Consider the following 25,285-nt stretch of genomic DNA (forward strand, 5'->3'; position numbering starts at 1 on the left):
GCACGATGGTCGCTATTCCTCTCGCGTTTCGATTACAAGTTAACGCACAAGGCGGGGACGACCAATAAATCCGACGGTCTGTCACGGCGTCCAGACCATAAAGAGGGGGTGGAATTTGACAATTCAGGCGAAACGCTCTTGGAACCCAAGCTTTTCGATCAAACACCGGAAAAGAGCCGAAGACCTTTCGCAGACGTCAACGCAATCACCACAGAGGACGAACTGAACCCCCACGAGATATGGCACATCAGAGCCACAGGACGAGGAGGCGTCACGATTATTGACGAAGACCTCAAGAATCGAATCATAGCAGCAAACCAGAAGGACAAGTGGCTACTCGAAACCTTAGCCAAGATCCAGGAGCTAGGCCCAAGAAGCATGAAGAAAGGCCTACAGGAATGGAACGAAGAAGATGGACTCGTCCTACACAGAGGAAAAATCTACGTTCCTCAGGACGAACAACTACGCAGGGACATCATCCAGTTGAACCACGACAATCTAGCCGCAGGACATCCAGGACAAAGAGGAACACTAGCAGCGGTAGGGCAAGAATTCACCTGGCCCGGAATATCGAACACAATCCACCAATACGTGGAAGGATGTGCAACCTGCCAATCTACCAAGAACGACACGCATCCAACAATGGTTCCTCTCCAGCCAACGGAGATTCCAGACCGACCGTTTGGAACGATTACCATGGATTTCATCACGGACCTTCCCCTGTCAAACGGATTTGACTCACTCCACGTGGTAACAGACAGATTCACAAAGACGGCCGTCATCACACCGTGTCTAAAGAACATCGACTCAGACGGGACGGCCCAATTATTATTGGATCACACCTGGAGAAGGTACGGACTACCCGACAAGATCATCTCGGACAGAGGAACACAATTCGCGTCAAAAGTGGCACAAGCACTACTCAAAGAACTAGGAATCAAGTCGGCGCTCAGCACAGCATATCATCCACAGACAGATGGCGCCACGGAGAGAATGAACCAAGAACTGGAGCAATACCTCAGGGCATTTTGCAGCTCCTCACAGGACGATTGGGCCGACCTCATTCCCTACGCGGAATATGCCCACAACGTACACCAGCACTCAGCCACGAAGAAGTCACCATTCGAACTTCTACACGGATACCAACCAAGGGCGTACCCAGCGATTATAGGAAACACGAACGTCCCCACCGCCGACGTGCGACTCGAAACTCTGCAACGTGCTAGGAAGGAAGCACAAGCCAGCCTCGAAATCGCAGCCGAAGCCATGAGGATACAGCACGACCGTTTTGGAATGGAGTTACCGCCTTTCAAGAAAGGAGACCAAGTATGGTTAGATGGGAAGCACATCCACACAGACCACCCATCGGAGAAGCTAAGACCCAAACGATTTGGGCCGTTTGAGATCATCGACACTATCGGAACAGTCAATTTCAAGCTGAAGCTGCCGAACAGCTGGCAGCGCATTCACGACGTCTTCCATGCTAGTCGACTTACGCCCTACAAGGAGAACGCGACACATGGACCCAACTACCCCAAACCGGCACCAGACCTAATAGCGGGGCAAGAAGAATTCGAAGTCGAGAAGATCATCGGAGCACAACGCTTCGGGAGATGGAAGACCCTCCAGTACCTGATCAAATGGAAGGGTTATCCCGAATCGGATAACTCTTGGGAAGCAGCGGCAAACGTCACCAATGCCAAGGAAGCCGTCGCGGAGTTCTATAAACGGCACCCCTCCGCGCCCAAAGGAAGGGAAGCATCGATCCGAGTATTGCAGGCCGACCTGGAAGATAATCGAGAAGCCGAGGAAGATCAGGTCAGGAAACAACTCGAAAAAACTCCTAGCGGAAGGAAGCTGCTCGCCACAGGGAAGGACGTTCGCCAAATCCTACAAGATCGAGAAGATCAAGAAGAAGAAGATTGAATCACGATAGGGTTATTAAACTCTTCATCAGGAAGAAGACTTCTGGGCGAAGGATACAGCATCCGACAATTTCAGCAAGAAGCACGAGAGCTGAATCGACAGTTCAAGGACGACGAGTACAAACTCGAAGGTCGCCGTATCGGACAATCATACCTCGACAAGGGAACCACTCCAGCCAAGATCAAAGAAGTCGCAACCGCCCAGCTAAAAGAAGTAAACGATGCCCGCAGCCGGAGGAAAGTCCAAGACCTCCCAATCCCGGAAACGTTTTACTCGATGAAGTTCAAGACATTGGGAATTCTAGCAATAGCGGCAGAACACGACAAGAAGGACGCCAAGCTCAAAGAAGAACTCCGAAAACATCCCGTCTGGAAGAAGCTTCTAGCTACCGGAGCAACGGTTCCCCAGATCAAGAAACTCCTCGAAGCACGGATGGCGCAGTTCGCGAAGCCATCAGCAACTCCGCAGTCGAGAAGGACAGAATCAGCCGACCACCCAGAAGCGCGAAGGAAGGAACTTGATCGAGGATCCTCAAGGACTTCCGCTACAAGCGAACGATCGAACAACCTAAATCGGGAACGATCGGACCCACGCGGCAGGAGTCAGAAGGCAACCACGGACACTTCCCCAAGCAAGACCTACTCGGAACGGTCTTGGACGAAGCCACAGCGCAAACCCTCAGACAGCGCAAATTGGCGCACCCAGGCATACCAGGAGCTGCAAAGACAGACGAATCGCGGTTTGGCATGGCCGAACAAACGACGGTGATCCGAGCAGGAGCCACCACATCAAACACTGCCCAATATACACTCCTCGCCAGGACCACTGTCGCTACGCCTATTCAAGATTCGACCGCACCACCGTCTTTACTCGCTCAAACAAGAAGGAAAGGAATCTATAAAGGAACGTTTGTCGAGACCCAAACCTCTCTCCAGCTTCCCCACCAAACCTTTCCTCTACTTGGATATGTCTTCCTCTGCACTCCTCCCTCTCCTCAATGGCACCCGCCACCTGTCCCCTCTTGCTCTCCCGGTGCCAGAACCCTTCTCCCATCTCCCCATGACCGACATCCACAACGCCCTTCCTTACCCCTACGCCGACCCATTCCCCGGAAACCGGCTCCCTCCTATCCCTGTCTTCGACGACGCAGGTCGACCCATCTCTCGACCCAGCAGCCCACCATACAATCCGGAACAGGCAGCCAGGGAACACGAGGTCCATCATTCGACGCCCGTGTCACCGCCACGAACGATCAACGGCTGGCCACTGGATGGCGTCCGCGCTGCTGAACGAACCTGGCCCCCTCTCCGCGACCCTTCACCCTCTCCCCCTCCTCTTGTTCTATCGCCACCTGCCACCGACACACGACTCTGCTGGGAGTGCAACCGACCGGGACACCTCATCGCAAATTGTCCCATCACACGCATTCGTCGCCGCACTGACCTCACTGCCCGGAACTTCATACGGGACTACGAAGCGTACGGCGAGGTAGTTGAACTCCTCTCGACGCAGCTAGAGCATGTGGCGGAGAATTATAGGTATTATTGGCACATTCGGGACAGGATGATCGATGACGCCCGCTGGGAAGGACATCCGACACGTCATACCCCCGTCATGGATCCCCGCACTTTCATGGCTCTCCCCATCCGCGATCCTGATGCCGTCATGAGCCAACGACGAGTGTAAAAGGGGGGGTAGTGTTAGGACCGCGTCCTAACACGTGCTTGGCACGTGGACAAACGGGAAGGTCAGGCGTTTCCCCGGACTTGAACTGTTAAAGACTAGGACCGTGACTTGACACACGTCTAGGCACGTGACTCAGGACATGGTCATGAGCTACGCACATGACTCGGACTCAGACTGTTTACCATTCACATGCTAACGCATGAACGCTTTCGTCTTCTGCTTCGGATTGATTACCATTCACATGCTAATGCATGAACGCTTACGATACTATGCTTCTTCTTTTGTTCTGATGACTGATGACGATCGTGATCGGTTCCTCTTCTATTATGCTTACTGATTAGATCACGATCAGTTCCTTACTTCTGATTGATGCGGACAGAAATTTGATTTACTTACTATACATGGCTACATTCGTGAGCCGCGGAGCACGAACGATGACTGCGGCTTACTGATGTCGATCGTTGATAGTACTTAGTGTTTCGAAGCACGGACCATATGTCCGTCCCGCCCTAAATAGTCCTGTACTATATATAGGGGAGCTGAGCTTCTCAGAAGCCTCAGCTCGTTCACTTTGTATACATCTTGATCTCAGCACTGCGCCCAGCGTCTGGCTGCCTTCCCAGCTCACGCTTCGCGATCTCTGTCAGATCTAAAGAACCATACTCAGTCTGACGAAGCACTGGACTCGTCTCACAGCTCTTACCACCCTCTACCGCCTGCAACGTATCAAGGACTCGCTGCCTATCGAGTCATCCGTTGGGACCCATCCGAAGTCATCTGTTGCATCGGAGAAGACTTGTTCGTACCAGACGAACATCGTCACGTGATCAACCAGCATCTCCTTTGACTCTTCAAGGAGAAGATCAATACAGACCAGCCCTTCTTGGAACAAGCCCAACGACGAGCAGTCGTCTTCATTCGGTGGGCCGTCACTATCAGCTTCAGCCCAGGGAACCCCTCTTAGTGCATCACGTGCACTCGACTAAGCCTAGCCGGCTTAACAACCGCCTCTTTAGATCTAAAGGCCTCACCCACATCTATTAAGGAAACCCTTATCTTTCCATGCCGTATCTTTTGGACAAGATCAAAGCTCCTATAGCCTACGTTGCATGGTTCAGATTGCTCAGGAAGTGTATAAAGACACTCCGCAGGACCAGATGTCTTCAGCAAAGGCCATTCCTTGCTCCTACATGGATGCTCTAGATACAGTATGCTTCATTTTCCCGTCTATGTCCATTTGCTGACAAATTGCCGGGTAGATTCAACTGGCTGAGACTTTTTTAGGAATTACCGATTCGCTCACGAAGACTCGGGCCTCTCTTATCCGTGGCTAGAATATTTCTGATGCTTCACCATGTTATTCAATCTTTCCCTCGCGCACTGTCAATTCAGTCTCTTGTCGCCATGTTTTTGCGTGTGATCAAAGTTGTTGATTAGCTGACTCTCCAATGAGGTGTATTGAAACTGATACTATCACTGGAGTGGTGTTTGGAAACACACCAGTGTTCGTAAATCTGATTTGGGGTGTGCAGTCCTTAACGTGTTTCTTTCGGGTTTATTTCTCAAATAAGGAAAATTAAAGAACGTTCTGGCTCTCAAACCATGTCATTGTTCAAGGAGCACATGGTGAGATACGAGTCGAAATGTGGTCAAAATGCAGGCATGGCGTGTGCAGGCGCCATCCGAGATCTTTCCGAGGAACACCAAAGGCCTCATTTTGAGTAGGAGAAAGTGCCAGTGTATCAATTCAGTCCGTTTACATGTATAGTACACTTTTGACTAAGCCTTGTCAAAACAAATCACTGAAAAATGAGGACACTTTTGTCAAGGGGTAAAACCGGTGGAAGATACATGCGGAAATTCAATCTCCGCTGTGCGGCGGCATGGCGTGCGCTCGCCGTCTAACATCGCCGTGCTTGTCCGGAGTTTGAACTCACGTGCTTGGCTCCTAGCGGCATATGCCGCGCGGCACAGCCAAGGTTTCCAAACACTAGTGAAAACCATACACCTCAGTGCAAAGGCTCCGGCAACAGCACCCCTTCTCTGTTTGTCTCATTGACAGTGAAATATGATATAGGGAGTTATATAGCAACTACCTATACAAAAATCAAAGAAAAAGACAAACAAATGAGGTCTCAGGATTTTTTCTATTATAATGACTCTGCAATCTCTCAACATTACTCTAGTGATAGTAAATGTAGGATACAGGCAACAAGGCTGGAACCAACTTGAACACTATACTACTGTTTGCATCAAATAAGATCATGGTGACTCTGTTTGCCCATATATCCATCCTACTCTTAACACAGTGAGATTTTACCAAATCTCTCTCTCTTTATCACTTCTTCATATTGCATCAATGTCAGAAAATTGGTCTGCTCATCCATATCATAATAACCAGCCTGCCCAGGTCTCTATATCACTAGAAAAACATATAAAATATCCTTGAATGATTATAGAGAAGGCCCATCAAGGTGAAGGTAAATCTGTATATATTAGGAAATACATAGATTTCCTTTTGTAGCTTATTTATTTTTTGTTATTTTTTTCTGTTTTTTTCTGTCTTTTCCTCACTTTACAGCATTAAAATCCCTCAGTGTCTTAAGTGAACTCCATAAGACAAATTTAAGAAGAGTGACTTATCAAAAGCTAAAATACTTATTGAAGATTGAGAAAAAGTAGTCTATATATTACAAGAAGAACAGTTGAGGTTAACATGCAAAAGGCCAGTAAGGTAGACATATTTGTATTAAGCTACAAGTATATGACTATAAGGAATCTATAACTTATATCCTATTTATACTTAGTAGACATTTCCTTATGCTACCTAGAAAAGAGCTCTATCTGGGTCAGCATATGGCCACAGGCTTACCTATGCCCAGACAGTGTTTAAGCACCACTCAATAATGTTGTAGATAGGTCACTCACTATACCCAATTCAAATGTGAATATGAATTCATGGTGTACTAGCAGGTGTCATAGGCATTATAGATGCCTTAGATATATTATACAGCTCCTGTATGACTACTAAGCCCTACTGCCTTGAGTATGCCAAGCTACAAAGCTTGGCAGAAGTGTGCCCATGTTTGGAGTATAGAAAGTGTGGTGGGTTATAATAGTGCCACTGTAGACATCTGAAAAACCACCCCCTTGTATTAGCTCTGGATTATATCTAATAGTGTCTAAAAGTATTTAAAAGTGTTAATAGCATCTAAAAGTATCTAATTTCCTAATTGTGAGCAACATATTGTGAGCATTGGATTAGTTTCTAATTTCATGATATTAGCACTAATTCTATACTAAGAAGTCTTTAATTAGCAGTAGGAAATAGTAAGTACTACTACTCTATCAGTGAGAAGGTAAAGATGTGGCACATTCTATACTGTTTCAGCATATTACTCTCCTTCATATATGCCTGCACTATTATCTTGTAGCTCTTTTGCTAACTTTCTAGCTGCCTTTAAAAGGGACATAGAAAGAGAGAAATGTGCATTGATGCCCCTAGCCACTTTGGTGGCAGCTTGGCAGCTGCCACAAGAGGCTATGAAGACCTTGGTACCTTGGCCTTACACACAAGATTATTAAAGTTGTCATTGTTAGCTAATGCCTGCTACTGGTTATTATAGGACACAATGTGTGGGTTAGGCTTAGGGATGTGCTACATACAGCCTTGCAGACCTTGTCTATGAGTACAGTGGTCAATACTATCTTGTGTAGCACACAATCATCATCACTATTGATAGTACAATTTTTAGCACTATTTATATTGTTCATTGCCTTGTTATACAGAAGATGCTCAAACTTGGTGTTTTCCTTTAGCTATTAGGCTGTGGAAAAGACAGTCATGTTGGTATGTGGTGCTAGAATGATATATTTGCCTGCCATATAGAAAATATGTGCACTAAGCATATTAAGATCACTGTTATGATCACGTTCTGTCGAGCCTTAACGGCGGTCTATTCCGACACGATCATCACAAATATCAAGCGGCCTCACAAGGGGAGGCGTACAACAAGGTACAGATAGTAACCTTGGTCATCCACTCCCAACGGATCACCTTATCGTTGGTCAAGTATCACAAGCCATATTGCGACGGGCATAGAATGCCGCCTTACAAACTACTCACATACCGGGCATTGAGCTCCTAGTCTTTCCTGGCCGGAAGGAGACAAACGGAGAAGCACAAGAGTAGTCATTATTGAGAGAGACGACTTAGAGAATACCTACAGATACATATACGGTATTCTCACGCCCTATTTCCTAAAGTAGTATAAAAGGCCCATAGAGTAGGCTGAGGTTCTTCAGTCTATTCTCTTTGTTTGTTGTGGTCTTCCTACCACAGCACCTTCGTGCTAATTATTCATAATCATGTTTTTGATCAAATTTGCAAATTAAGGTAGTATTGTCTATACTAGTAGAGTCCTATTGAATATTACACTCAATCATAGTTTTATATATTCTAGATCCAAATTATGTAAATGCCATAATTTGTTTTTACCCTATATAAAGTATATTATTTATTTTCCATTGGTTTCTTATCTTCTTAGCTAGTGTTTAAACTAAATCCTAAAAAACCTAACTTTTTAGGTATTTATTGACCTGTTTATTTATAAGACAGAGGAAAGATAAATGTTGAATAAAATCAGAAATATTGAGATTGCCTATATTATGTTTACTTATTCTGATTACCAAGATAATATATTAGACCTTGTGGCTTAGTAGCTTAAAGCATTTGTTCTGGGTGCTTGTATACATGAGGTTATTGGTTCAACTCTGTCAAAAGGCAAGTTTGTAGTAAGGTATATTCTGTGTTTAGGTATTTAACTAGTGCTCTATTAAACATGACTCTATAAGAAGGCTATGAGAACTATGATGCTTGATTTATTATTATTTTTCTGAAATTTCAAGTTATAATGAATCCTAATAATTCCTAATTTAGGAAAATTATGTCTAATTTAAACAGGTTTAGAGGGGGGTAAGCTAAAAATGTCTAATCCTAATTGTTCTTAATTATGCATAAATAAAACTAATTAGAGCTTAATACAAAGGGGTGGTTTTCCAGATGTAGCCTGGCAGTCTAACAGTTCTATGGGGTCTGACTTTCTGATGCAAAAAAGAACTGATATTCTGAAATGTTAACCAGACCTGAACCATTGAATATCTGAGTGACAGTAGCCTAAGTTAACTGAACATTCTGAACCAGCTGAAATAACGTCCTTAAAGACCTGAAGCTTGTAAAAACATATACCTGATGACCTGTGGTCTGAAGTGCCCTAAAAGCCTGATGGAATTATCTTTTTAGGGCATTTCGGGGCACTCCAGGGAACATACCAAGTTGCTAATGTAGTTTTTCATTGCACTCGTATGCCGGCTCTTTTGCGAGATGGCAAGCTCAAGTTACTTCATCCGGTAAAAGCAGCCAAAATTCACATTATCTCCAATATACACCCCATTTTTAACAAATCGGGGACTGGATATTCGGCAGTGTTCAAAACTTGTTGGACCATTTCAAGGAAGGGTGCAGCCGAGATGGAGGGTGGAAATTGAATGCTAGCATGCGATGGTTCACTTTCCTGCTATCCCCGACTGAGACAATCAGACAATTGCTTATTTCATGGTCCTAGATATTGCAATTCATGAAACGCAAAGACAACAAGAAAGGAATGAGCAAGGGGCATACGGTCTCCGATATTTTTGAAACACAACGAAAAATAAAGCGAACGACCGGGGTCATGGGGTCCTAAACAATTTTCTCATTTGCATCATCGTGCTATATATAACACATGTCAGCGAGGGGTGTCGTGTAGAGTCAGAAGTGTACGAACCACTACATCTTTTTGATGAGAAACGACATCCTCGAGCGTCTTCCTTTCCACATCCTTCTTGACCTTCCACGCGGTGAAAATATGGCCTCGTTCGAAAACAGCCTCGATCTCCTCCAATGTCCGACCTGCCGTCTCGGGGAAGCAGAACAAGATATGGATGAAGGCTGCAAAGTTGAAGGCACCGAAGATGAAGTACGTCTTGTGTGCGATGAAGCTTAACCCGGGCGGGACTGCCCATGCGAGCGCAAAGTTGAACAGCCAGTTGGTCGCGGTGGATAACGAGACAGCCTTCGCACGCACGCGCACCGGAAATATTTCAGCCGGGTAAGTCCAAGACACTAGCGTAAAAATATCAATTGCAAAAACACCCCATACGAGACGGGGGTGCGACGGACCTGGACCCATAGTGATTGCAAAGCTAGGAGCGTAAGAGCAGACGACGATACCCTTCGTGAGACCGTCATGTCCATCAATGACCCAAACACGATCGGTGCCGAGTGTACCCCAGTGTCCGTATCTACCTTGCAGACCGCCAACGAGCATCAGCCAAAATCGCATGAACAGGGTGCCTGCGAGAAGCATAGGGCGGCGACCCCAGCGATCGATGTAGAGAATGGCGGGTACCATCAAGTCTGTCAATACTACAAGCAGCGGAGCACAGACCAAGAGGACGAAGCAGTGAAGGCAACATTTAGAACATATTGAACAGAATCGGCGATCAGGTTCCCACGACGACCTGTTAGGCCAGCGCCTTGGAACACATGGACGATATAGTAGTACCTATAGGACATAGTCAGCATCAACGAAAACGCAGAAAATGAAAAGGACGCACATCATAATGTTCATGCCAGATAACTGGGACCACATCTGGAGCGATGCGCCGAGCCCGACGCGACGGAAAATTCCAGGCTTGAAAAGATCCAAGTAAGACTTGGCGCCCTCGGTACGCTCAAAGTAGACCTGTTGCTTGATCTCCTCAAACTCGAGCTGCCGCCCAGCCAGGCGCTCGACGAGCGCCGACGCCGCACGCGCGCGATGACGGATCGCGTGTTAGGGTCGTAGCACCGCCGCGTAGGGCGGGGGCGGGGGCGTTCTACGGGGACGGGGGCGGTGGCGGGGGCGGGGGCGGGGGCGGGGGCGGGGGCGGGGGCGGGGGCGGGGGCGGGGGCGGGGGCGGGGGCGGAGGTGCGGAGGGCACGCGTGGAGGAGGGGGATGGCTTCGTAGATAGGACGCGCCGGGTCGATCGTTTTCGCTTGCGCGGGTGAGAGGGCAGGGATCCTGCTCGTTAGCGCGTCGCGCCGTGTTTTAACGAATCGCTACCCTGTTCTGTTCTGTCCCGCCTCGTCCCGTGCTGCGTCGTTGGAGCCTGTCAATGGCGGCGCGGCGGAGACGAGGGTGCGGTGCGGTGCGGTGCGGTAGTGCGAGGCGCGTGCTGTTGGTGCGCGGCTGGGGTGGGCAACGAGGACGAGGACGAGGACGAGGACGTGCGCGCGGTGACGAGGGCGTGGCGCGGCGCGGGGGCGTGAGGCCCCGGTGTGGCGCGGCCGGGAGCGCCGACCATCGATAGCAGCCCGCGCGCGCGCCTGCCCAGATCCACACCTGAGCGCCGCCCACAGCGACCGCACCCCGACAGCAATGGAACCCGAGCCCGCCCAGAGCCTGCCCACGCCCCCCGCCACCGCCGCCCTCCCCGCCGACCCAGCGCCCGAGCCGACTCCCCCCGCGCACGACCCCCCGACGCCCCCGTCCTCCGACCCGCCCTCCACCCAAGCACCCTCCACCCAGCCGCTCTCTGCCCCCGAGCCCGAGCCCACGTCCCAAGCACCTGCAGCCCCGGCCACAGAATCCCACGCCCTCGACCGCCTCCTCGCAGAGCTCCTCCCCATCCGCAGACCCCCCAACGTCCTCGCCCTCCTCCGCACCTTCTACCCCGTCCCCCACCCACCCGGCATCGCATACGGCGTCCTCCCCTCCTCCTCCTCCTCCGCTTCCACCTCTGCCACCGGATACACCAACGTCGGTTCCGGCTCGGCGTCCACCGGCGGTGGTCCAGGCGGCTCACCGACGACCCTCTCCCGCACCGCCCTCGCCGCCCGCGAGGCGATCCTGGCCGCCCCGATGCCAGACGGCAGCGACCCGCTCGACGCGATCGACCTCGACGGCCCCGCCGGGTCCCTCATCGTGCTCTTCATCCTGTGCGTTCCCTCCGTCCCCGTCCCCGTCCCATCCGCCCCTCGCGTCGTGCTCATCGTGCTGTTTTTGCCTCTCGCGTCGCGAGATAGGTCCGCGAGGCTCACACACGGCGGACCTGCCGCGTCCGATGCGCCCCCCGCCGCGCCGCTCTTCCCCACGTCGCACATCGGCGAGTTCTGCGCGCGCTTCGACCCCGCGCAGGCGCGCCTAGCCCCCGAGCGCGGTGCGTGGCCCTCTCCCTCTGTGCTCTCTTCGCCTCTTTCTTGACTTGCTCGCCCGCACTCTGGTTACTGACCGACTCGCCCCCGCGCATAGTATCGCTGCTCGCCAAGGGGATCTACCAGCGCGCCGACGCGCGCGGCAGCGTGCGTCTCTCTCCCGCCCTCGTTGCGTCGCGCGCGACTACACGCTGACCCCCCGCCGCGCATACACACAGCTCCAGACCGCCATCGCGCCCCTCCGCGACCTCGTCATGCGCTACCCGCCCTCGCCCGCCCACCTAACCACCGTCCACCCGCTCTTCCTCTCCGTAAGCCGCCGCCCTCCTCCCCCTTCCCCCCCACTAACCTCCCACTAACCTCCCGCTCCGCCCCACGCCACGCGCAGGCCTGCCTCTCCACAACCCACCCCGCCCCCGCCCTCCCCCTCCTAACCAACCACCCCATCACCCACGCCCCGCGCGCCCTCGCCCCCGACCTCGCCCACGCAGACGTGACCTCCTACCACCTCCTCGCCGGCGCCGCGCTCGCCGCGCTCAAGCGCTTCGCCGAGGCCGCGGAGTACCTCGAGATGTGCGCGGCGGCGCCGGTCGCTGGCGCTGGTAATGGGGGCGGTGCGGGTGGTGGTGGTGCGGGTGGGATGGGCGGGCCTGGGGGGATGGGCGGGAGGAGGAGCGGCGGGCAGGTGCCGGGGGGCGGGGGCGGGGGCGTGGGGGCGGGGGCGGGCGGAGGGCCAGGAGGGGGAGGCGGAGGCGGGGCGGGAGAGCCGAGCGTGGTGCAGGTGGACGCTATGAAGAAGCTCGTGCTCGTGCAGCTCATCCTACACGGCAAGGTGCGCCCCGCCGCTCGCTCGCCCGCCCGCCCGCTCGCTCGCTCACCCCCCGCACCCTTTCATTCGCGCGCGCGCGCACGACGCAGACGACCCCGCCGCCAAAGTACACGCACCCGGCGATCGCCAACGTCCGCGGGACGCCGTACGGCGCCCTCGCGCGCGCGTACCCCGACGCGGGCGCGCTGCGCGACGTCGTGCGCCGGGAGCGCGCGCTGTTCGATGCCGTGCGTACCTCGCGCTTCCGTCGACTCCTCTCTCTCTCTGCGCGCTCACATTCTCGCGTCGCGCTCGCCGCTTGTGCTCGCGCGCGCGCTCGCAGGACGGCAACGCGGGGCTCGTGGCGCAGGCGCTTGGGCGCGCGCCGCGGTGGGCGATTCGGAGGTTGACGGAGACGTATATGACGCTTGGGCTCGCGGAGATCGCGCGCGCGGCGCAGCTCGGCGACGCGGACGCGGCGCGGCGCGTCGTGCTAGGCATGGTGCGTGGCTTCTGGTCGCACTTTCTTACGCCTCGCGGAGCTGAGCTGACCCGCGCCCGCGCCTGCACCCGCGGCGGCGCAGATCGAGAGCGGCGAGATCGACGCGCGCATAGCGGCGGACGGGACCGTGCGCTTCGAGGACCCGACGGCGGCGACGCACGCGGCGGCGGTGGACCGCGCGGCGCTCGAGGGCGTGTTGCGCGCCGCGCAGGCGCAGGAGCGCGTGCTGCGTGCGCTGGAGAGGGAGACGGCGCGCGGGCGGGAGTATCTTGGGAAGGTGCGTGGGTGTGGTCGTTGTGCGTTTGTGGTGAGCGGCGCTGATCGTCGGGGGCGCGGGCAGGCGACGAAGGGGAGGGAGCATGCGGTGGGGGAGTATGTGATTGAGGAGGAGCTCGTGGGCGGTGCTGGTGGTGGAGGCGGTGGTGCTGGTGGTGCTGGTGCTGGTGCTGGTGCTGGTGCTGGTGCTGGTGTCGCGCAGTGGGTGGACGAGTCGGTGTTCTGAGCGCCGGTGACCGCGGCCTCCTTCCCGAGGAAAACAGGATCGCCGTCGCGATATCGTACGTATCCCACTCGCGCGCGCGGCGATTGTGCGCTTTGTGCGCTTTGTCTGCTTTGCTTTGCTTCGCTTCGTTCGTTCGTGCTCACGCGCGCTGATTTTGCGCTTGGTCGTGTTCGTGTTCGTGTTCGTGTTTCGGTGCCCGTTTTGTTTCCCGTTTTGTTTCGTCATGATGTCGATGCCGAAAATAATTCATCTCGTGGCCCCTCACACTGGACTCTGCTCCGGTCGTTCCGCGATACAGCGAATGCGCAAAAAAAAATTGGTAGCACTGTGTAGGGTGCTATCGAGTATCGACGAAAGAAAGCCTGGTCGTCTGATGCGGCACATCCTCGTGACCGTCGTGACTGTGCCCCTGCGCGATGCTCTGTCATCTCGGTGCTCGCCCTCCCGCGGTGCGACCCTCCCCCACCATCTCACCCCATCGCGCCTGGCGCTAACGGTGGTCCGCGGAGTCACGTGCGGGCGTCGCGAGGCGTCGCGTCATGCGCGGGGCGTCAGCAGCGGGGGTGCTTGCTCATCATGAGCAGAGCCGAGCTGAGCAGAGCCGAGCCGAGGCGTGTGTGGGAAGGGGTGGCGCGCTCTGGGTGATATTGTATTGGCGCGACGTCGTGGTGGAGGCACCGGGGGCGCGTTTTTTTTGCGGTCGCGAGTGACGGGCTCTTCTTGCGGGAATGAATGCTCATGGAGGGTTAGATCGCGCTGCGGGCCGTGTGCTGCACGCCCGTCGTTGGGCTGCCGAGTCGCGCTGAGGTTCGCAGAGGTTCGCGCCCCAAAAACACGCGCGTCGCGCGCACGCCGTTCGATTTGATGCGACGATGAACGATGTCGACCTTTCTATTACGCGCGCGCGCTCGCGTCACTCGTCGTCCCATTAGCTGACGAGGCTGACGCTGGCTGACGCGGCTGACCAACGTGCGGCGTGCGGCGTGCGGCGGCGAGTGCTTGATCGATCAGTCTCATCGCGCCGCAGCGTCGCGCTCAAGCGAAGCCGTGGCTGCTGCTGCTGCTGATAGCGGCGATCGTCAAGGCGAGCGCGCGGGGAAACGGGCACCTTATACGGCAAGCAGGGCCAGGCAAAACAATGCGTCCCGGAGCGTGCAACGTGAGCTGACGGGCGGCGGGTCGCGCGTGCGCCCGGATAAGGCAAGATGGTCCCACCGCGGTTCTGCGTGCATGATGGATGCGCTGAGTTCATCCCCTCCACCACAGACAGAGCCCCGACTGCGCGTATAAAGGGCCTTCGAATGCGCGATGCCGTCTCTTCCTCCATTCCCCCCGCTGGTATATGTGCTTTCCCTCAAAGAAGCAGGCAAATCTACTCGCAGAGGACTCCCCCGCGTCTAAACCCTCTACTACGCCCAAGCCCCACCCTCCCAAGGAGCAACCCGCACCCCCCGCCGCTACTGCGCCCGCTGTAACCATGTCGTCCCCCAAGATCGCGATCGTCATCTACACCATGTACGGCCACATCGCCAAGCGTGCGTGCCCGTCTTCTCTCTCTCTCTCTCTCGTTCTCCCGTCCCCCGTCGTCTCGTCTGATCGCGCATCGCTCATCGCACACCGCACACCACACAGTCGCCGAGGCCGTCAAGACCGGCGTCGAGTCCGCCGGCGGCGCCGCCACGATCTACCAGTCCGTACCCCACTTCCAGCCTCCACCGACCGTGCTCACCCCTCGCCGTCCCCGATTCTAGGATCGCAGAGACCCTCCCCGAGGACATCCTCAAGAAGCTCTACGCAGCCCCCAAGCCCGCCTACCCCATCCTCGCACCCGCCGACCTCCCCCAGTTCGACGCCTTCCTCTTCGGCATCCCCACCCGCTTCGGAAACTTCCCCGCACAGTGGAAGGTGAGCCGCCCCTTGTCCCCCCTCCCTTTCCTCCTCGCGGTCTCTGCACCATGCTAACGCGACACGACGCCCCGCCCCGCCCCGCCCCGCCCCGCCCCGCCCCGCCCCGCCCCAAAGACCTTCTGGGACGCCACGGGCCAGCTCTGGGCGACCGGCGCCCTCTACGGCAAGTCCGCCGGCCTCTTCGTCTCCACCTCGTCCCTCGGCGGCGGCCAGGAATCCACCGCCGTCGCCGCGCTCTCGACCCTCGCGCACCACGGCATCGCGTACGTCCCGCTGGGGTACAAGAACACGTTTGCGCAGCTGTCGAATTTGACGGAGGTGCATGGGGGTGAGTGCGCGCGCTGTGTTTTTTTTTTTTTTGCGGGGGCGTTCCACTTTGTGCTGTGTTGTTGTTGTTGTTGTGTGGTGCGGCAAGGGCGGGGGGCGGGGGGTCTTGCCCCGAGTCATGCCTGGGACTGCACCCGTCCATCGCGTGCGCCCTGTTATCTCCACAACGCGACGCGACACGATCACGACCTCCTCCCTCTCTCTCTCCTCTCTCTTCCCCTCCATACGAACGCACGCTGACGTCCCGTCCCCGTCCCCGCAGGCTCCCCATGGGGCGCCGGCACGCTCACCGCAGCCGACGGCTCGCGCCAGCCCTCCGCGCTCGAGCTCGAGGTCGCCACCATCCAGGGAAAGACCTTCTACGAGCACGTCGCGCGCAAGTGAGCGCGCGCGCCTCCCGCCCTTCCGCCGCGCGTTCTCCTTGAGGACGCATGGGAGGCGCGAGGTGAGGGAAGATGAAAGAGGGCGGTGGCGGTAGATTTGCGCGTTGTTGTCGTCGTCGTTGTCGTTGTTGTTGTATACCTGAACCTGAATGAACAGAGGGGCGATGTGCTCTACTGCCTGCTCGAAGCCTAGTCCACCCGAGCCAGCCGCCTAGCGCCGCAACCGCGCGCGCCGTCGCACGCTCGGCGGGCAGCGCTACTTTGGGGTTCGCGCGGATCCGGCGTGAGCTATCAACGCGGCGTGAGTTGACGATGCGGCGTGGCGCTGTGAGTTGACCGCGCGGTGTGAGCGGACGGGTGTAGGTGTGCGGGGGGAGGGCGCGCTTCGAGGCGTCTTGGACGGAGGAGAGCGCATGTCAGGATCCTGCGGCGGTGCGTGGTAGCCGTGCGCGCGGGTCCTGGCCACCTGCGATGGGCTGCACGCACTCGGTCCTACTCGGTACTCAGTCTCATTCAGTCCCCCTTCGATGACGGTGAGTAGAAACGAAAACGCCTTCGGGCGGTGTTGCTCATTGACAGCCTCACGACGCGGGTCACCAACAAAATGATCACAAAGAGGAAACCGAGAATGAAAACGAAAATGCAAGGTCATTACTCGTCGAGCCGGTAAACGTAGCGGATAAGTAAGTAAGTGAGTGGTGGGTACATCGAGGGCCGCAGGCAGACGCCATGAGGGCCGTTCAGTGCGCCGCGATGTCGAAGCCGCCCGTGAGGCGCAGGTCCTGCGACGACGCGCCAACGTAGACGTCGAAGCGGCCCGCCGGCACGACCCATGTCTGCTGCACGACCTGTGGTCCACGAAATGAAGCACGTGAGGGCGGTCGGCAAGCGCGCGGTGGAAGGAGGGGCGGGGAGACGAGGGCGCTTACGCTCCAGTACGAGATGTCCTTGCGCGTGAGATACAGCTTCACGCGCGCGCTCTGCCCCACGGGGACGTCGACGGCCTCGAACCCGCGCAGGATGCGCGCGGGGTTCTCTGCCTCTTCCGGCATCTGCAGATACAGCTGCACGATCTCGCTGCGCCGCGCGCGCGCAAACGCTAGGGGGTCAGCGCGCGTCTCCGCGGTCGGGTGGGAAGAAGGGACGTACGTTCCGGGGAAGGTGCCGACGTTGGTGACCGTCAGCGCGACGCCGACCGCGGTCTCGAACAGGTTGGTGTCCCCGCCGGGCGCGTCCGCCTCCCACACGATCTTGGTCTTCAGCGCGGTCTGGAGGGTGGCGTGTTTCGTCACCTCGAGGCCCTTGTACTCGAACGTGGTGTAGGACAGCCCGTGGCCTGCGTGCGCCGCCGAGTCAGTCTTCGAGGTGTGTTGGCGGGCGAGCGCGGTGGAAGGGACTGACCGAAGGGGTAGCGCGTGCTGATGTTGCGGACTTGGAGGCCGCGGTAGTCGATCAGGACGCCTTCGGTGTAGTTGATCTGTGGGTAGTCCTCTGTTCGCACAGACGGCGGGGCGATCAGCGACCCTTCGACGACGCGAAACAGCGAGGGTAGTTACGGGGAGTGGCGATCTGGAAGGGCTGCGCGTAGTCTGTGACGTTCTTGGCGATGGTGTATGGGAGCTGCGGAGGGTCAGAGTGAGATGGGACGTGGTCGAGAGTGATACGTACTCGTCCCGACGGCGTCACTTCTCCGTAGAGGATAGAGGTGAGGGCAAAGCCAGACTGATGTCGACCATTATCGGCCATATTTCAAGATGTATGAACCGATCAACGGACGTACCTCCTGACCGGGAAGACCGGCGTTGATGATGGCAGTCACCTATAGCGCAATACCCTTCAGGCTGACGATCGACAAGGGGAAGCGTGTCACTGACGTTCGGATGATCTGCCCATTTCTACACAAACGATATATTCAAACCCCTATTTGATAGACTTGTGTAACGGACATACCTCCATGTCCACAGGCCCAACCGTGTGTATGACCACGATCGTCTTCGCGCAGTTATCGGCCACGGCATTGATGATCGCATCGCCGTCGTGCATGAGCGTGACGTTCCGATCCCAGCCTTCTCCGGACAGCGAGGACCCAAAGACAATGCACTTCGTCGCGGTCTGCGCCATCGCCGCCGTCGCGGTCAGGTTCGGGGTGATCGTCCAGTCGATCGTCGTCATCTGCTCTCGCGCCTTCAGCTGCAGCGCCATGAGCGGGTCGATCAGCTGTGCGTCTATATTTGGCACAGAGATGAGCGAGGCGCGAGAACGCGAGCCGGGCGAGTGCGCGCACAGTAAGTGGAGCCGGACCCTGCGCCTCCGGCGAGAGTCCCCCAGCCCATGCCAGGGAGCGACCACTGGAAATCGTCTGCGGGGCCGCTTGCGCCATAGCCATACGAGTTGGGTCCATACGGATTCTGGCCGGCATCGACCCCAAAGACAGCTACACGATGACGGGAGAGGTTAGAGCAACAGGAGGTGAGGCCCTCGGCGCTTACCGATCTTCTTCTCGCGCCAAAGCGGTAAGGTGCCTTGCTCATTCTTGAGCAGTACTGTTCCTGCGGCGGCGATGTCCTGGATCAAAGTCTGATGCCGCTTTCGCTGAGCGTCGACCGTGTTCTCGAACGGACCGTCCAACAGGTTGGTGTCTGGGAATCCGCGGTCCTGGTCGAGCCCAAAGTAAGGCGTCAAGATACGCGTAGCTAAGAATGCTTGGTGAGCGCGAATATGCATATCGGATACTGCGCTGCTTACCCATGTCGTTCAATCGCCATTCAGGGAGACTTCCATTGTTGACAGATTCGGTGAGGTTGCCGCCAAAATAAGACCACGGGATTGAGTTTCCCTCGGCATCACGACCACTGCAAAATGTGATTCGACAAACGAAGCATCAATGATCCTTCGTAGACTTACGGCCAACTAGGAGAACGGATGAGTACGATCAATCGCCTATGCGGTCGGAGAGCTTACCCCGGCATGTCTTGATCCGTTCCAGCTAATTATAATTGTGATTTGAGTGTCCAATAACGTTGATGATTAACGTTCAACGCACCATTGTATGCTGAAAAGCGATGTCAACTCATCACCTAGTAGTCTACTGAGTGAATCCGGAGACGTACCAGATAATCCAGCTTTTAAGGCAAACCAATCCGAGTTGACGTACCCGCTGAATCCGAGCTACGCTTTGGCATCAGGCGGTGGAGAAGTCAACAGCAAATGAATAACTCGCCTGACGCTTGAGAATCCCATTCAGCAGGTAGCTGTTTTGACACGCTTGCCTACCGCAAAGGATCAGACGATAGTTTCTTTTATGAACATTGATGGCTCACGTGTTGTTAATATAGTCTAGATGATACAGTTCAGTAGGAACGACTCGCAAAGGCAGAGATGGTGCTCACTATAAGAGCTGGTAACAAGGGGAACACCATATGCATCAGCTGTTGCTCAACCATCGGTCCCAGAGCGACCACTCACCACATTCTACAGGCTTCCGAGTTGATAAAGTAAATGAAAAGCAAAAGTGTGTTACTTGCATCACAGCCGGGTTGGCCCTCACGGCTTCAGCGAAAGGCCAGACATTAATCTCGTGCATAGTCTTGTCATCAATATTACTGCTGTCTGGAAAATATCGCATTTCGGTACGGAGCTCAGCTTGGCCAAAGATGGAGGCCAACGCACAGTAAACTCTGTCTTGATTCTGACCGTCGTACCCTAGGTACTGCTTCGGACTTGCTTGGACCTACGAGTTCTTGAATCAGATCGGCGAGGCTAGCGTTTCGAAATGGGACTCACCCCAGTCGCCTGACATCCTTGCACTGTGAGCGCACTGGCAATACCTCCCAAATATGGGTCTACCCCGAACCCCTCAAAGTTCGTCCCACCACCGACGTAACGCGAGAGGACTGCGACGGGGCCAAGGAACACGTGGACGCCCTTGGTGCGGAATTCAGAACATATTCCGTACGCACGTGCACGTATCAAGTCCTTGTTCCAGGTGGCGGCAGCATGAATTCCAAGTGGGAAACCTTGAACATGTCAGCCGAACATCGATGAGATGCACATGTGAGATTACCAGATGCCAAGGTGTGGGTGTTACCGATGCCGCTGTCGGAGTCGCCGTAGCATATACCTATCGGTCTGTCAAACGATCTGATGACTCGGTGAGAATAAAGGGTGAGGTACCTGAGAAGTTCAGACGAGGGATGGGCAGGATATTGCCTTGGCAAACTTGATCTGGGTTGGAGTGGTTCGCAAGCTAGGCAACCCGACGTGAGCATCCCACCATCGAGATTGGTTCAAAGGACACGCACTCCCTTTCCTGTACAGATCTGCGACTTCTCCTTTGTGGTGAGCTGGCTTACAAACGCCCTTGCGCGCTTGAATCCCGTTTGCCAGCCATATCCTGTCGTGTTGGGAACGGTCTCTGGCCATATGGGAGAACGGGGATAGTAGAGGTTGGGAGGCCTGGTGAAGTCGTGGTTCCCTTGGCCTGATAACGTCACAATTCACGGACATCCGGAATGAGTAACCTTGAACCAGATACCAGCGAGCTGTACGCACCGAGAACGAGCGGCACCAGGGAGGCGACGACTAGCGAGCTTGGTGAGACTCTCATGATGATCCACTTCTCACAAGCAGGTGCGAGTCGTATAATTATTTCTCTACCGACAGAGCTTTTTAAAAAGAAGGCTTTACCCCAGACTTACCCCAGAGCGTGCCTTCGAATTCCCCTGACTGCGGGGCCTCGCTAAATGTCTTCCAATTCTTGGCCATCACGGGCTCTGAAGAAAATTCTAGAGAACTGGACTGCAAAGACATGGGACCTGCCGGTTTCCGTCATTAGATTTTGTGCGCAGATATGACTCCCATATTTGGTTACTCGGCCGCAGTGCGTACGACGCGACGCAGATACGAATCCCAAATACGGTTACCATCCGCCGCTTGTCCGCATCACAGAGGTCATCTGCAGTCATCTGCTGGCTAAATTCATCCACGATGTCCGGTGTCGAAGTCCGTGCCCTATATCCGAAATTGCAATCTCAGCCGAAATAGGACATCGCCAACCTTGAATATGACCCTTTTTTCTGCAAGACACGGCACGGACATCGCCCTTCAATCCAATCATGCCAATCAAAGTCGCAGTACTTGGATATGGCTTTTCGGCCAAAGTCTTTCACCTCCCGTTTATCACTTCAGTTCCTGTGCTCCAGGTCGTCACGATCCTTGAGCGATCCAGCGATACCTGTCTCCAGGAATTCCCAGATGTCCACGTCGCCAAATCGATCGATGATGTTTTGTCGAACCCAGAGATCCAGCTGGTGATCATAACGACTGTGAATCACACCCACTACGTATTTGCGAAGCGCGCTCTCGAAGCAGGCAAACACGGTACTGCATTCTCCAACTGTAATCATGTTGATCTGACCTTTTGTACCCAGTGGTCGTCGAGAAACCGTTCACGGAGGATTCAGTCCAGGCGCAGGAACTGTGCGATCTCGCAGCCCACAAAAATGTAGTGCTTAGCGTATACCACAGTAGGCACTTCAACGCGTCGGGATCGGGCGTACTCCTGATCCTCGTTACCCTAGATCGGCGGTGGGATGGGGACTTTCTGACTGCCAAGAAGCTCATCAACGACAGCATCATCGGCAGACCTGTTTTTTGGGAGAGCTATTTCAACCGCTTCCAACCCGCACTGTCCGGAAACTGGCGCGAACAGGTCGGCCAAGGTTCGGGAGTTCTGTACGATCTTGGCAGTCACCTCATCGACCAAGGTGAGTGAACTTATTAAGTGGGTTCCAACTGTCGAACACTCACGGTTCCCGATATCCAGTCGTGTGTGCTTTCGGAAAGCCAGCCTCTCTGACGGCGTTTACGTGGAATGAGCGACAGACCGAGCCAAAGTCAGTGGACGACTGCTTCATGGTCACTCTTCAATATCCCAACCTTGGGCTCTCTGCCCTCTGTCGCGCATCATGTCTGGATGCCACGGACCCACCGTTGCGCCTCGCAGTCAGAGGTACACGAGGAACCTATGTCAAGGTCAGGTTCTATGTGGATATTCGAAAACATAGAGCTTACAAGACGATCTAGCATGGTATGGATCCCCAAGAGTCGCAGTTGATGGGGATGCCATCGCAAAAGCCTGGGTCACATCCGGAGGCCTTTGGGCGTGAGGATTCTAAATTTCATGGGACAGTCTTCAATGCGTCAGCTAGCTCGACTGTCCCCACCATATCTGGCCAGTGGGTGCGCTTCTATGAGAATATCGCAAAGGCAATCGAGAGCGGCGACAGGTCCCTCCTTAAAGTCAAACCAGAAGAGGCACTGTTGGTGATACGACTGCTGGAGCTTTGTCGGGTCAGTGCCAAGGAGGGGAAAACAGTATATGTAGATTGATAGTAAGCGTATCGAATTCTTCTCCAAGTATATCGTAGTAGTGTTGATTACAGAATAGAATGACGAGAAAGGCCGTGACCTTGCGGTTCCAGTGAATTTTTGAAGACGAAGGCCTGTATAACAATGAGCGAACATAACGTACATCGTGCAAATGGCGACGCCAGAGCTCAAAACTCGGAGACTAGATTCCCCTCGGGACCAAAGATAGATGGGCTGAGGCCCAAGGCCCTCCAAAACGAGTCATCCAGGGGGATCATCGAATTTTGACCATCTTCGTGCGTTTCCCAACTGTCTTGATCGTCTACAAACACCAACGGACCCGGCGTGCCAAAGATGGGCCGATGTGGCTCAGCCGCGCTAGACCGAATATATCCCTCCTTGATCACGATCGCAAGTCGATACTACAGCCATGAACACGAGGATCTTCAGAAGCAGGTAGACTTGACTGATAAAGGCGACAACGCACCTTCGCTGCCGCGGCCCACCATGTCCTACCTAACCTCCGCAGAAGCTCAATGATGGAGTCGTACCGTGTAGCGGCCTGTCTAGAAATCTCCAAATCTGGCGCTCCAAAGTCCTGGTAGCTAATCAATAGAGCAGAGACAGCCGTGTACACGGTAAACGGCCAGGAGTATCGCAAGGCGTCGATCTCGCCAAGAGAAGAGAGCAAGGTGACGGCGTCATTGGCTGCACGTCTACATGCCTCACGACTGGACTGTCCCATGGGATTGGTCATTGACGAGAGGTCAGATAGCTCAGTCGCCCGGGCGGGGGTGAGAAGGGGAATATATGGACGATTTATTAGAATGACCGCGGCGAGGTAGTGGAGGTGAAGATAGGCTGCATACGTACAATTTCAGCGTTTGGTGTCTAGACAGCGGACGGAACCTACCTGCCCAGATATGCGAAGGCGGAGCATTTTCGAGGAGTTGGGATGGAAGATGCACTTCGTCTTGGAGATGGGAAGGAAAGTTGGCAAGTTCAATCTCAAGGCGTAGCCGATTCTCCATGCGCTTTGCGTGTCCCGCCGAGTCGAGAGCTATAGAACTTCGTTCGCATTCCTCTGAATCAAGCTGATAATGTGTCCTGAGGATGCGATATAACAACGCAGCCAAGTGGACGTTAGCGGTAGAAACCGCATGGACAAGCGGGTTCTCAAACTCAAAGTCTGCAGCAGCCAGTGATTCCAAAAGAGAGGCATCATGGTCGCCGCTAGAGAACGACAAGTTTTAGCACTGGTGGTGCCAGTTCGTGAACTGAGACTAACATAATCGTGCTGACTCCCTCTGTGATGGCTGTGAAACGGTCGATAGCAATAGCGCTATGCCATATACGCCTGAGAAGGGCCAGTTGGCGGGGTGAACTCGATGAGCTCGGTTTGGCAAGAAATGGCTGTCCCTTGAGCTTTCGAGTTGTTGCTGGCCGATGACAACCCATACCCTGTGCAAGCCTGACGGCAGTACCGAGGTGGCTCAACGCAGTGTTACTTCCATCGAGGCCTTCCCAGTGTAAACCTGTAGAACTAAGCTCAGCCATATACACATCTTCGGATTTCTCGACGTACTCATCATCAAACCAGCTTGGATCATTGATAAAGGTTCGAAGTTGAGATCAGCTAGAAAAAGTGCCCTCGCTTTAGAATACAGTTGGTCGCAACAATACCTTGTGCCCGCGGCCGCTCCGAGAACGTACGGATGCTTTGAGAATCGTGCACCCATGAGCAATACGGCGCGGATGAGAATGAGAGGCGGGAGCTCTTGTGTGTCTCCGCTCCGCAATGACGCCTCAAACTCTGGGCGATCAAGCACTGGGTACAGCGGGTGAAAATGTTGAAAAAAAGTCGACATTACTGCGATATTGATGATTAGATTATTTTTAGAGAGAGATGATAGGATGCACTGTCGTACGGGAGAAAATAACGTCATCAGGTGGAAGGGTGAAGCAACCAATTTTGTCCAGATACCGAAGTTGAAACGGGTCATGACCAGCAGCAGCGAATGCCCCATACCAGTCAAGAGAGCAGAGAGCTTGCGTAGGATACTCTCGCTGGGGCCGAGGTGAATTCCCAGGGTGTCGAGGTAATAATGCCCGGTATCCCGCTGTTCTATCTACGATTTTCGCTTTATCTTGCTCTTGGATAAGGCATGACAGAGGATTGGTGTTTCCGATGAAGATAAAGGAAGATGGAGAAGATTTTGGGGCTGCAAGACGATTCAGGACGGAAGTTTTCCTGGTGAGAATATGATGACGCACTCGGCGCCGTCGAAGAATACTCCAACATCCTCGATAATGTTGTATCTCCCACTGGCTCGTCCACCGTTGGAGTATCAGGACTGGATGCCTGTCGCCTAGTGGAAGGTGGGTTACGGACATCTAGAGAGCCGTGATGTCCGGACGTTCTCGAATGGAAATTAAGCTCTTCGAAACGAGGCAAGCTGGTCTGAGGAGAGGCAGACGGGAGGTATTGAGAATGAGATGGTGTTTGCGCATTGGCTGTGTAGACAGAAGATGGTGCTGAACCTGAAGTTGGCGGCTCTTCCGAGGTTGACCACGACACCTGATGGGCAGGTTGATCACTTTTCGTAGATTGCTCGTCCGTCGTGATTTGTTCATATG

The 25,285-nt window shown here is 54.6% G+C and overlaps 8 protein-coding genes across 8 annotated transcripts; 5 read left to right on the forward strand and 3 right to left on the reverse strand.

Moving 5' to 3' along the window:
* Positions 1-2,892: 2,892 nt before the first annotated feature.
* HETIRDRAFT_430572 (uncharacterized protein) lies at positions 2,893-3,612 on the forward strand (the record flags this gene model as incomplete). Its single annotated transcript, XM_009554143.1, has 1 exon — positions 2,893-3,612. The coding sequence occupies one exon, from the start codon at positions 2,893-2,895 to the stop codon at positions 3,610-3,612; it is 720 nt and encodes a 239-aa protein (XP_009552438.1).
* A 1,109-nt stretch (positions 3,613-4,721) lies between these two features.
* Positions 4,722-4,946, forward strand: HETIRDRAFT_422791 (uncharacterized protein; the record flags this gene model as incomplete). Its single annotated transcript, XM_009554144.1, has 2 exons — positions 4,722-4,820; positions 4,872-4,946. The coding sequence occupies 2 exons, from the start codon at positions 4,722-4,724 to the stop codon at positions 4,944-4,946; spliced, it is 174 nt and encodes a 57-aa protein (XP_009552439.1).
* Positions 4,947-9,352: 4,406 nt separating this feature from the next.
* On the reverse strand, positions 9,353-10,428 carry HETIRDRAFT_436958 (uncharacterized protein; the record flags this gene model as incomplete). Its single annotated transcript, XM_009554145.1, has 5 exons — positions 10,268-10,428; positions 10,114-10,212; positions 9,833-10,060; positions 9,438-9,775; positions 9,353-9,382 (listed from the first exon to the last, which is right to left on the reverse strand). Exons 1-5 carry the CDS (start codon positions 10,302-10,304, stop codon positions 9,353-9,355), a joined length of 732 nt encoding a protein of 243 aa, XP_009552440.1. The 5' UTR covers positions 10,305-10,428.
* Positions 10,429-11,556: 1,128 nt separating this feature from the next.
* HETIRDRAFT_436959 (uncharacterized protein) lies at positions 11,557-13,987 on the forward strand (the record flags this gene model as incomplete). The annotated part of the gene is made up of 10 exons (XM_009554146.1): positions 11,557-11,633; positions 11,721-11,854; positions 11,947-11,996; positions 12,068-12,160; positions 12,238-12,451; positions 12,614-12,681; positions 12,768-12,905; positions 13,001-13,159; positions 13,242-13,436; positions 13,500-13,987. 10 exons carry the CDS (start codon positions 11,557-11,559, stop codon positions 13,659-13,661), a joined length of 1,290 nt encoding a protein of 429 aa, XP_009552441.1. The 3' UTR covers positions 13,662-13,987.
* Positions 13,988-14,198: 211 nt separating this feature from the next.
* HETIRDRAFT_455758 (uncharacterized protein) lies at positions 14,199-14,893 on the reverse strand (the record flags this gene model as incomplete). The annotated part of the gene is made up of 3 exons (XM_009554147.1): positions 14,199-14,552; positions 14,608-14,769; positions 14,831-14,893. 3 exons carry the CDS (start codon positions 14,891-14,893, stop codon positions 14,199-14,201), a joined length of 579 nt encoding a protein of 192 aa, XP_009552442.1.
* Positions 14,894-14,998: 105 nt separating this feature from the next.
* On the forward strand, positions 14,999-16,452 carry HETIRDRAFT_481722 (uncharacterized protein). Its single transcript, XM_009554148.1, has 5 exons — positions 14,999-15,196; positions 15,294-15,351; positions 15,413-15,566; positions 15,684-15,897; positions 16,159-16,452. Exons 1-5 carry the CDS (start codon positions 15,004-15,006, stop codon positions 16,278-16,280), a joined length of 741 nt encoding a protein of 246 aa, XP_009552443.1. The 5' UTR covers positions 14,999-15,003; the 3' UTR covers positions 16,281-16,452.
* A 567-nt stretch (positions 16,453-17,019) lies between these two features.
* Positions 17,020-20,885, reverse strand: gh3.2 (glycoside hydrolase family 3 protein; the record flags this gene model as incomplete). Its single annotated transcript, XM_009554149.1, has 19 exons — positions 17,020-17,127; positions 17,209-17,356; positions 17,429-17,615; positions 17,681-17,770; positions 17,836-17,899; positions 17,948-18,001; positions 18,060-18,098; positions 18,154-18,174; positions 18,230-18,504; positions 18,564-18,713; positions 18,769-18,972; positions 19,025-19,131; positions 19,323-19,447; positions 19,755-20,009; positions 20,063-20,295; positions 20,343-20,399; positions 20,453-20,497; positions 20,577-20,693; positions 20,831-20,885. 19 exons carry the CDS (start codon positions 20,883-20,885, stop codon positions 17,020-17,022), a joined length of 2,334 nt encoding a protein of 777 aa, XP_009552444.1.
* A 508-nt stretch (positions 20,886-21,393) lies between these two features.
* HETIRDRAFT_54043 (uncharacterized protein) lies at positions 21,394-22,669 on the forward strand (the record flags this gene model as incomplete). The annotated part of the gene is made up of 5 exons (XM_009553574.1): positions 21,394-21,658; positions 21,709-21,804; positions 21,859-22,044; positions 22,104-22,312; positions 22,364-22,669. 5 exons carry the CDS (start codon positions 21,394-21,396, stop codon positions 22,667-22,669), a joined length of 1,062 nt encoding a protein of 353 aa, XP_009551869.1.
* Between the last annotated feature and the right edge of the window lie 2,616 nt (positions 22,670-25,285).

The sequence above is a fragment of the Heterobasidion irregulare genome (genome assembly GCF_000320585.1).
Source record: "Heterobasidion irregulare TC 32-1 unplaced genomic scaffold scaffold_12, whole genome shotgun sequence".
Taxonomy (NCBI): domain Eukaryota; kingdom Fungi; phylum Basidiomycota; class Agaricomycetes; order Russulales; family Bondarzewiaceae; genus Heterobasidion; species Heterobasidion irregulare.